Source organism: Montipora foliosa, chromosome 1 (assembly GCF_036669935.1).
Source record: "Montipora foliosa isolate CH-2021 chromosome 1, ASM3666993v2, whole genome shotgun sequence".
NCBI lineage: Eukaryota > Metazoa > Cnidaria > Anthozoa > Scleractinia > Acroporidae > Montipora > Montipora foliosa.
Genome location: NC_090869.1, coordinates 50,795,038 through 50,807,458, shown reverse-complemented (window position 1 = coordinate 50,807,458; position 12,421 = coordinate 50,795,038). Strand labels below are relative to the sequence as shown.

General features: G+C 39.6%; 1 protein-coding gene across 1 annotated transcript; it reads left to right on the top strand.

Moving 5' to 3' along the window:
* The first annotated feature begins 259 nt into the window (after window positions 1–259).
* LOC137970905 (adenosine receptor A3-like) lies at window positions 260–1,470 on the top strand. Its single transcript, XM_068817565.1, has one exon. It carries the CDS (start codon window positions 260–262, stop codon window positions 1,295–1,297), a length of 1,038 nt encoding a protein of 345 aa, XP_068673666.1. The 3' UTR covers window positions 1,298–1,470.
* Window positions 1,471–12,421: the final 10,951 nt, after the last annotated feature.

Below are 12,421 nucleotides of genomic sequence, written 5' to 3'. Positions count from 1 at the left end.
TAAAAATATTCGCTTTCATTTATAAGGTTTTCAGCCTTCAATGATATTATTGATTTTATTGAAACAAAAATAAAACGTCACAGTGAGGTTTTTGAATCTACAATTGTAGTCCATTTACTGGGCTATCAATAGTTAATTCAATTTTAAATGATTCACAGCTTTTTAACCACATAAATGCCGTCTTTACATTAATAAAGACGTGTAGTGCTATCTAATCTTGAATTTCCTTCTTCTCATCCCACTCAACCTTGATATCATGATGGCGAACGATGAAGATGAAAATTCAGCTAATTCGACTTTGATAGCGACTGCGTTCAGACGAACGGATGGCGTGATATGGTGTGCTTCATTTGCTTTGCTATCGCTTGTTATCGTTATAGGAAACGCTCTCACCTTAGTCGTCTTTGCTTTGAACAAGAAGCTTCGTAAGAAGAGTTTCCTGTTGGTTATAAACATAGCGTTTGCAGATTTGGTGCTAGGAGCTGTCGCTCTCCCAATTTACATATATCATGTCGGCAGTGACTATCAGCTTTGGAGAGATAATGGGAATGACTTTTTAGAAATGCTTTATCGAGTTGTGGACACAGTTTGTGCGCAGGCCTCAATAATTACAGCAGCTTTCATCGCCGGGGAAAGGTTTTTTGCAACAGGCTGGCCTTTGAAACATCGGTCGATGGCAAGAAGACGAGCATATTACTTTTCAATAGTTCTGGTGTGGATTTTTTCCACGGTGATTTCAGCAGTGGTTATCCACTTCTCGCAAATTTCATTTAAGTTCAGTATTTACATTTGGATGTCATACGCTTGTACTATAACTCTTATCATAACAGGTTGCTATGTCGGAATTTGGAAAAACTACAAGAACGGAAGAAAGCTTCTGTGCCGATCCCACAAAGAGCGGCCAACGAAGACGTTGTCGATTGTAATGCTATTTGTCCTTCTATCTTGGCTTCCCATGATTACAGTAAACATTCTCTCTGTTTACATTCCGGTAAACCGCAATATTATACTCTTTGTTAATTTAGTCAACTTTAGCAACTCTTTTGCTAATCCTGTCGTCTATTCTATAAGAATCCCGGAATTTAGAAAAGCCGCTTTGATTTTAACCTCGAGAAAACTGAACAAGCCATATGTTTCTCGCCTGGCTACTGCCTCCACTGCTGTCCAACTGCGAGTTACACTTAAACACGATATTTATTCGGGAGCAATTCTGCAGAAAAAGGGAAAAGAGGAGGAAGCCGAGGAAACTGAACTTCAGAGCTCTACGAGGGAAGGATCATTCAAATCAAACAAGTAATTGTGTTCTAATTAACGTCTATCACATACAGTAAACTGCAAAACAGCGCCATGCGGCAGAATCTATACATGAAACTGGGAGCCGTATATGGAAAGAAGAACGAATGACATTGTTTGGAAAGTAGAACGAGCCAATGACTATTTACACCGAATCGTAGTTCTGAGTGGAATTGGAATCCTGGGCTGGAAGTCTCACACATCTGGGAATTCTATGAAACTTTAATCTATTAATGAGATCAGACCGTCAAAAGTTAGACATGAGACCTTAAAGAAGGAAATGAGTGACATTTTCCGGCTTTTAACTACCATCCCCGACAAAAAGATCTTGGCATCAAAGCTTCTTAGAACCCCCCCCCCCCCCCCCCCCCCACTTGTGTCAATGTTGATCGCCCGAAAAGTTCCGGGATTCCTGGAAAAACACCATATTCTTTGAAACAGTGAATACGGGGATGGGGTGATCTACGATACAGCGTAAAGTGTCCCGTAGATTTTTGTCTGAGATTGTAGGAGTAGACCCAATTGGTATTTTAGCTTGTTTGGCAAAGGTTTATTAATATGCCATCTTTAAAAAAATTTGATGCCTCGAGTACATGTCATAAAAACAAAAGCATTCTGGGCGAGGCGACTTTCAAATCCCTGTGGCGACGTAACCACTGAGCGGCTGAAGAAACATTCGTGTGCTGTCATACACGATTCGCCGTAGGATTAAGGACTGATGACGTGTTTTTTCATTCCTGCATCGTCGCAGACGCACGACGGATGGATTAGAGCCTTAACCTCCAAAGCTCAGTGTACTGCATTCAATTGGAAAATACACGCAGGTTTTTGTTGGTTGTCCGTGTTGGTTTCATTTTCATTGATGTTTTATTAATCCAGAAGCGCACTAAGTTAATAGCGCAGGCTCTTCCTGTATAGTGTATTTATAGAAGACCTCATACAACAAGCATTGTCAAATATATTTGTAAAAGAATGCGAAATGCCTGTAAAAAAGATGCAAGTAAGAATTCCAATGCTGAAAATGTCTACTACATGTACTACCATTTGCGTCCATCCTAGAAGCGTGACGAGTTTTGCGCGAAGTTTTGCTTTTCAAAAGTTAACGGTTTGTCCGGTTATGTGTCACTTTTGACTAATGAAATGTTGGCAGTTATGTCGTGAAATTGACAACGATTTTGCCGGCATACCAGCATGTTTTGTTCACGTGCTCTTCAAGTTTTCAGGTTTCCCGTGAGATTGTTCCAATTTTGCTTGACCGTCCTGACGGCGTCTCTGCTCGTTCTGCAAAGGAGACCAAAAAGTTCAAAGTTAACAAGTTTGGAAGGAGGAACATTACCGTCACAGTCACTTTAGATCAAGATTTCAAATGCTCCATGAAACACGGAAGAGCGTGTGCGCAGAATGCCCCTCAGACGCAAAATATTTCCTCCTCTATCTTTCTACTTTCACTTCGGTTTCATGTATTTTTTCTCGTAGTAGCTGAATCACGTATCTTTTCTTCGCTTCTCAGTAATTATGTACATTTCAAGTGGAGTTTTTTCATCGCATAAAGCCTCTTTTCTTCGGTCTGTCTACAATCTGGTCAAAACTGTTCGGACAATTCCCACTTTTCCCCCTCCCATCATTACGATGTTGATTTTTCACGGTGTCCGAATTCAAGAGTTGTTCATCGATCGCACAAATTTTTCAACATTGTCTAGGGGGAAGAGGGGACGCGAAAAAGGCAGGGAAAGAAGAGCAAGCGTTGCTCGTATAACGATGGAAGCATGTACAGTGAATTCTCTACTTTTCGGCCAAATTTGACAAGTTTCCCAAAGTCTTTTGACCACGATTGAAGTTTCTTGCTCTTCATTATCGTGCAAAGAAGGTCACTTATCAGCTAAGCCCGGGCCTTGGGACGACCTGAAGTAGAGCTACATGGATCAGTCCTTTCAACGGGTTGAGTTTTCCCACTAGGTGACGACCCCTCGAAGAATTGTACCTTTACAAGTAATCGAGAAATATCCGTTCCTTCGTCGTTCAACACGACATGCTCGCCTTCTCAGGTGATGGGTGGACCCCCTCAGCATCAATCAAATGACCAAAGAACTGGACCTTCTCCTGCAGGAAACTACACTTGGATAACTTGAGTTGCACTGCATACCCTACAAGCCTACTCAGCAAGGTCTCTAGCCGATTTCGGTGCTCTTGGTCATTCCGTCCTGTAATCAATATGTCATCGATGTAACACACAACACCGTCGATACCCTTGAGGATGGTGTCAATGGTTGACTGGAAAATTACAGGAGCACTTGCCACACCAAATGGGAGACGGTTGTGCTGGTAGAATCCCTTACTGGTGTTGATGGTGAGAAACTGTTTGGAATCCTCAATCAGAGGAAGCTGCTGATATTCATGCTTGAGATCCAACTTCAAAAAACGCTTTCCTCCTGCCAGAACACTTAGCAAGTCTTGGGGATTTGGTAGAGGGTATTTGTCAACATCCAAAACTTGATTTACCGTGACCCTGAAGTACCCACATAGACGTATACCGCCATCTGCCCTAGGGACAACCACAACATGCACTGTGTGAAACCGTGGTCACAACTCTCTCCTTCTCCAGGCGATCTAATTCTGCCTCCACCGCAGTTCTTAAGGAGTATGGCCCAGGTCTGGCCTTATGAAACTTCGGGGCGGCCTCCGAGTGAACACATAGCCTGGCTTATAACCCCTTGATTTTTCCCAGGCTTGGACCAAAAACACCCTTGTACCTAGCAGACAGTTCGCTGACAAAATCAAGAGAAGAAACATTAAAAAGCTCCTTTCAGTTCAGCTTAACAACACCGAACCAGTTGCGACCAAGAATAGCTGGTTTGCCATCAACGTCTGCAACAATTAGAGGTAACTTAGCAATCTGGCCCTGATGCTCCTGCACCTCAGTTTCTCCACATAAAGGTAGCACAGTCCCAGAAAATTTTTCAGCAAGGTGCTTGCCGGCCTCAGCTCCAGTTGACCCAATTTCTCCTTGAACACTTTCTTGGGAATGACTGTCACGGATGCTTCAGTGTCCACTTCCAATACCAATTCCTTACCTTCCACTGTCATGGTTACAGCAGCGGCTTGGTTATCCTGGTCACGGATTGTGAAGAATCCAAAGGAATCATGCATCTCATCACAGTTACTAGCAGTCTCGATGCACCACTGGCATCCTTAGACTTCCTGAAATGACAAACCTTTTCACATGCATCACACGGATATTTCTTATATTTACATTAAAATAAATAAATAAATAAATAAATAAATAAATAAATAAATAAATAAATAACCTTTATTTAAAGAGGGTAACACCTATTACTATAAAAGTATTCTCCCTAGTGGCCCTCTAAAAACAAAAATTTTGAATAGAAATTACAGCAATTAAGATAAGTAAAATGGAGAATCTATTTACAAAGATATTTACAATGATATCAAAAAAAAAAAAAATTAAAAATCATAATAGCTTTTTAACTTTAAAATTATCCACCGTATAAATTAGGACAGTGTTATTAATTAGTGTAGATTTCATGGAGTTAAAAGAAGCCGTTGGGTTTAAGTTAGGAGCATTGAGGTCTTTTACGGTGGAATAAAAGAATGTTCTTCCCATTGCTTCGGTTCTTGGTTTCGGTGAACGGTATGATGTTTTAGCTCTTGTGGGATAATTGTGCTCAAAACGAAAGTTGTCCAAAATTGCAGTAAGGTATTCTGGTGCTCTTCCATCAATAACGTTCTTTAAAAGACCGAGTTTTTTGATCTTAAACATTTGATCGATTGGCAACCACTTAAGCTTTTGAAAATATCAAAAGATCGTGCATCCCAAGGACTGTCCAAAATTAATCGAGCGCAGCGTTTTTGAAGTTTAAACAATTGGTCTAGGTTGGTTTTGCTACAGTTGCTCCAAACAGTACAACAATACATAAAGAGTGGTTTGATACTTGCATTGTAGAGAAGCAATCGATATTTGGTGGGGAGATATCTCCGAGCTCTTCCTAAAATTGCAATTCTTTGAAGCAGTTTCTGACGCAGTATGTCAATATCTTCGTTCCAGGTGAGATGGCTATCGATGTATACATCCAGGACTGTTATTTTCAGTGTTCCCACAACGATAACAAGTAGTTTTGGACTTCCCTCCCTTATCATTTGATAATTTCTTGGGTTTGCGAGCCTTTTCTTTGAATCAACTCCTTTCGCAATCCACACACAAACGACCCCTTAGGGCATCATCCAAGAAAGTTCCGAACTTGCAGTGAGCCGAGAGCTTCTTCAGTTGTGCCGCAAAATCCGCCACAGATTCCGAGTCGTTCCTAAAATGATTATGAAATTAAAACGCTCAGCAATCACAAGAGGTTTTGGATGGAAATGACTGTTGAGAATTTCCACAAGTTCCTGGTATGGTTTTCTGTCTGGCTCGTCCGGAGTCAAAAGTCTCCGGTCCTATTGCCGTTAGCACGACTGCCACTTGATTCTCACTTTCAACACCGTTTACTTTCATGAAATTCTCAAGTCGCTCGACAAACGCTTCAAACGACTCTTTCGCTCGGTCGAACTCTCTTCAAGTAGCTGACCAATTATACTCATGATGTTCTTGCAATCCGGTCGTCGTCGCCAGATGTAATAATTCGTAGCTGATAACACTAGAAAACAGAAACACACGAACGTTGAACACATTTAATGTCAGGACACACAGAAAACTTTACACGAGGCTCTCCGTATATGGGTATACCCAAATATGGCAATGAACACGAAAGGCCCAAAATACAACATGGGCGCCTCACATGAGTGTGTGTGTCCCATTCGTACCTTTCCCCTTTGGGAATCTCATTCATATTTTATCCATATATTTATTTATCCAGCTCAGGTGATCCAGCGACTACCATTTATTTATTTAATGTGTATTCCCCAATTTAGTTAAGAAGAAAGAAGTTGTTAATAAAAAGTACAAATATAACATTTCTTAAAACGTTTTACAGTGTGTTCTTTTACCTTTGTCTCTTTGTGACAGTCTGCACAATCAAGTTTTATGGGACTGTATGTGACTGTTTGTGTGCAAGGAATGGCAGCATAAATAAACAAAAAAACAGCTAGGTCAATTTAATTTTTTGACACACAAAACAGCGTAAAATTCAGCTATACCTCCTCTTTAATTTTTTGTGCATGTTTTTTGTAGTTACTATAAGTTTCCTTGCTCCAAAAATGAAGTAAAAAATAAATTAATGAATACACTGAATGGTGTGATGTTCCATTATCCTAAATTGATGTATATTAATTACTCAACAGTGTCAGTTATTAAATACTGGCTAAATTACTGATACAGTAATACTATTGATGCACTATATTTAAATGATGAATAGTTCATGGAATAAAAGATTTAAGATCAATGGCTGTACAATTCGTACATTTTCTTCCTAATTAAGATAAATTTACATTATTCTCTGCACTTCGATGGTAACTTACCACAAACGTGAGCAATAAATATGAATGAGTATGGAATGCTAACATCAAAATTAATAAATAGTTCATAATACTATGTCAGAGTTCTATCACAAAGTCTGCTTAACGCTTCCTTGAATTGCCCTTTTACATTTAAACATTGGACAGAAGACAAGACCTGGTTTTATGTATTTCCAGACATCCCACATTAAATACACAATTTTAACATTTGAAGAAATCTATAGATGATCAAGTGAAGTTTTTACTTCCCCAAATATAACCCATTCACAAAATTTCATTCCAGTACAACCTGCAAGTCTGATGGTAGTGACCTCATCGTTCCTCGCTATTGTATAGATTTTCTAAGAACATTTGTAAAATTCATTAATAATTCATTAGGATGACAGCCAACAGAAACGCACTATTCAGGTCACATGTGTTGGTTTGTAAACCCCGTTAAAGTTCAACTGTCTGAAAGCATGAGGAGGGATTGAATAGATAGCAGGGAAAGGCTGGGGTTGATGAATTTTTAATTAGTTGAATTAGCAGTAAAATTAAGTTTCATAAAGACTCCTAACTCGCCTAATTAGTATGCTTAACTTTATAAAAACGAGTCCTGTAAATTTGTATAAAGTTTATTAATCAATCACAAGTTTTACATTTCAATCACAACTATTAGGTAACAATTTACATGAATCTTGTGTGCCTTGTCGAGAAAGTTTGATGCATCCTCGCCTTCCGTCTCACGCAAATGACAGTTAATAGCACAAAATAAGAAATAAAGCGAATTGGGCGGATAACGCTCTCCATTTTGCTTGGCCACTTCACAAACGAACTGAATTTGCTCAACCAAAAGTTTAGCTTATTTGCCGACATGTGCTCTACTGAAACGGTCACATCTTCAACATCTTCGCATTTGAGACCGGCCATTCTAACAACTTCTCACATTGCACATTTATTTTGCCGTCGCTGCTGCCACTCCTCGAAGACTTTTCTACCCCATTTAGTTTTGTATTGTGTTGCTTTCGGAGTTGCTCCGACACTAGACTGGTCTCTTCTTCTTTACTCCTTGGAGAGCGAAACCAACCAGCCATGTTTCTACCACAAAAGCTCTACCAAAATAGATTGCTAAATTCAATGCTAAACTCCTATTGCACAACTCCACGCCCACGTGATTAACATAACAATCAAAATCTATTGTTTCATTTCACAAGTAAGATAAAATATTCGCGTCCGACCTTTATGGGCTATAAAACGGCTCAACTAAAATAACTAATTAAACTGCCAAATAACTAAGGTAATAAATAAGTGAGATACAATGGATTCTTCACTATTTACAAATTCGTAGATTAATCAGAGGGAAGTAGATTGACAGTTTTTTTTCCTAAAAGCATTGACAGAATCTGAAGATTTAACATTGTCTCTTAGATTATTCCAGAGCCCAGCATCGCGGTAGGTGAAGGACCGCTGACCAGTGGTTCGACGACACCTTGGAATGTTTAGTTGATCGCGATGTCTAGTATTTCTACTGTGAATTTGTGAACGCACAGTAAATTTCTCGATCAATTAGACAGGGACAAGTTTATTAACACATTTGAATATCATCACGGCATCGTTCAGGTAAAGCCGGTCATTAAAAGGCAGCCAATTTAACGATTTGATACCTTGTCAGATGTGATCGAACTTTTTTAGGCCAAGTACCATACGGGCGGCGAAATTCTGCACTAACTGAAGTTTCTTGATATTATGTTTACGAGTATTTGACCAGACAGTTGAGCAATAATATAACTTACTGAAAACGAAAGAGCTCATAAGGAGAAGTATTTTTTCCTATTTAGAAAGTGTTTTATTCTATTATTTGTAGGAGTTTATAGGCAATAGACTATAAGTTAGGGACTGGTCAATATAATTGCCTAGATCTTTAGCAGCAGTAGAGGTTGTAATTTCTTTACTGTGGAAAGCTTATTGAGGAGTTTCGGCACACCAATCATTAGAACTTTGGTCTTATCAGGATTTATCAATAAAGAGTTTTGACAACACCATCTGGAGACACGTTCCAGGTCTACATTTAGATTATCAATTACACTGGACATGTCAGACGAGGGAAAGGACAAGTACAGTTTAGAATCATCAACGTAACCTATACTGCTAACAAAGAGTAAGATTAAGCGTACGGGTTATAAATTTCCTTAGTATTTTCGCTATAAACGGGCAGTCAAAACTCGTAGTCGTTCTCGTACTCGTCGTAGAATCTAAAGCTCTCTATTGATCCCTGAGGGACTCCATATTTCAGGGGAAGTGCGTCAGTGATAGGATCATGGATGCAATAAAATCTCGTGTCTAACGCTGTCAAAGGCCTTTGACATGTCGAGTAACACTAGAGCTGAGATCTTTTTATCATCAATTGCATAGAACAGGTCGTCTGTAACAAAGAGAGGGGCCGGCAGTCACAGTTGAATGAAGCTTACGGTTACCACTTTGAGTTTTAGCCAATATATTGTTTGCTGTTAGATAGTCGACAAATTGTCCATAGGTGAATCGTTCAGATACCTTTGAGAGGATAGGCAACAGCGAAATTGGTCGATTATTTCACGGATCTTCAGAATTACCCAACTTTAGAATAAGAGTTTCCTCGGCAATTTTCCCTGCCCTTGCAAACGTTCCAGTATGAAAAGAATAGTTCATAATACTTGTGATTTACGGAAGCTCTCCGAATTATAGTTAGAGTAAGTTAAACTCCTGATGGTAATATAGGAGGGCTAAAGTCTAAGCGTTTTTAGTGTTAAAATAAGGTAAATAAGATGATGGTCACTTATAGAACAAGCGAGGACATCGCCGAGACTCACAATGTTCGGTATTTGTAGTCATGATGACATCAATGAGGGATATAGTGGTCCCAGTAATCCTTGTAGGTTTCTCGACCAGCTGGTTTAAGTTAAAAGTTGAGATAAAGTCCCGCAATGATTAAGTCTCAGGGTTAGGGGCCATCAGGTTTCAATTTAGGTCTCCAAGTATAATAATATCCAAATCCATGAGTAATACATCAACAAAGGTCATAGCAAGAGTTTCGAAGCTGCAGCTAGTTGGTGTATCTGGAGGTCGATAAGTGTTACAAACTAAAAATGACTTATGACTTCTACACTGCACTCTCAGCCAAAGCTGTTGAAAACCATCACCACAAGCCAGTGACAGGTTATCCAGGACAGTAACTTTGAGGTTTAACTTAGCATAGATGCATAAACCACCTCCATTTTTGGGTACCGGTGATCCGCGATCTTGTCTGAAAAATTGATAACCTGAGATTTCAAGACTCGCGTCACTCACGGTTAAATCTGCCCACCTTTCAGATATCGTAAACATATCAAACTTGTTTTGTAGAGTCGTATCTTTGACAAAGCAGAAATGCACTCTTGATTTCAAGGAGCGGACATTCAGATGAGCGGCTTTGACGTTTGACTTCAGTTCCTTCGGTATATCAAGCATGGCCGAGTACGCGAGTTAGTTTGCCTATTAGGTCCCGGCATGGAACATCTCCGCCTCGGACTATAACAACGTCCGTCGGGTTGAAAGAAGCTGTACAGTTCGCAGAATACACCACTCTTGACTTCAGAAATTTCTTACGAGGCCAAGAAACAAAATGGCCGCCGGTTCGAGTCAGGTCCGGCAGCGAATTTAGTTTGATTTTTTCCAGTGAGATGTTAAAAAACTGGAGAAAAATGTCCCCGGAGCCCACTTGAGCATTCCCAAAGTGCTTAGGAAAGTGAATCGACGGAGCACAAAAATAGAAGCGAAAAACTTGACAAAATTAGGGACAAGATCAAAGCACGTCTGATCCTACCGCCATGATGACTGACCACTGACCTGAGTTCAGTTACAGGAACCTACGATTTACCGTCCTTATCCGAGCAGACTAGAGAGTCTAACCATGATGTAGTTACAAAGGCAGCACTAGTCTTTCTCCTCAGTTATTTTAAGACCCTGGGTGTTGGTCCGGCAGGAGTCGAACTCACGACCTCCCGTGTGGTACCCGGTGCTGAACCAACTGAGCCACCGGTGCGCAGCAGATAATTAGGCTGATTTAGCAACAGAACGGGAACGTCAGTGGCGACGTCGCGCGCAGCAAAACTACCAATGAGAATTTAGAATAGAGAAGAAAAGAGTGGAGTCTATTCTATTCTGAATTCTCATTGGTGTTTTTTCTGCGCGCGCCGTCGCCACTGACGTTCCCGTTCTGTTACTAAATCAGCCTACTGACAAAATAGAGGTGACGCGGCTATGCAATATCCTCTATTTCTGTCGACGTATCCGTTGAGATAAGATTGAAAACAGTTTTTCTTTAAAATGACTTAGAACGTCTGATAAATCTAAACGATGACTGAAAGAAATGAATGAAGTGACATACTTCCTTCCTGCGCTGCATTCAAGTTAAATAAATCGATATTTTCTGCCAATAGTACTCCCTTTCCAACAAAGGAATCTGGTATTTTCTCGAGTCTTTTCACTCGTTTAGCATCTGTCGCGATACATTCACTTACATGGAGAAATAAAGCTAAAGTATAAAACCTGACTCGGAGAAACTTCAGAGGTTTTGCTTCCCCGAGCAAACTAAATGGACTGCTTACAAAAAGCATAAAGATAGAAAAATTCCCGCCAAATGAAATCACCCTTGCAAAATCATTCCCGTCATTAAATTTAAATAGCCACCTTCAACTGGCAGAAGCTATATAGAACGATCGAAGAAGGTTGAAATCACGGCTTCGAAAGCCATCTTTGTTTACATCACAGTGCGCGGTTGGGAAACTGGATACTACAATTTGCAGCAGCCAATCCGGACAAAAGTCTCCTTTGTTCTTGCGATCTGTTCATCAAGCCCTCGAGAGTTCATTACTCGACCAGCGGGTAAGTTTTTATTGCTCTTTTGGAACTGATCTATAATGTCGAATGCAATTCTATCAATCACTGGAACAAGGTCACGAACGAAATGATGACATCTGCAGGTGAAGACAATGCTCTTTTCTGAGTTTTTTCAGCGCTGTTGTGTGCAATTATCATTCAGGAATCATACAATAATTTATATAAACAGCTAATGACAGATAATCCAAATTACCTTCATCTTACTTAAACTCCATTAGTCGTTAAGTTTGTAGCTTTATTATGTGACAAATCAAATATAAGTAAGACAATTTTGATGAGATGTTAAAACACCTAGAAGTGATTTTTCAAAACAATTCTCTATGGCTTTACCTTTTAGATGCTTAGAACTCCTGCTAATATATAGTTTTAAATATGTTATATAGCTTCTAAAATTAATTAGTGATTTCCTTGTATTTTTGTTCTCTCCAAGAAATGCTAAAATGTAATCCAAACAAATCACAGATATGTGAAATTACCGTCGTTACCTCTTTACTAATTTTCTAGTTCCTGGTTCTTGTTGACCGTCCAAAGAGCAATATCAACATAACTATTTACATTTCGTTCTTAGTGTTCACACAATGACCAAAATCCAGAACAAAAGAAAAAGTAAAATACCCTGAACATCGCGGAGGCTATTTGCCTTTACTGTCAGTGTTTCATTTTCCTTTGATTTACATGACAAATCGTTAGCGATGTAACTTAAAAACCTTCCTCGTAATTTCAGCTGACTTTTGCGTGATGGTTGGTTGTTGTATGGTTGTGCAAATAA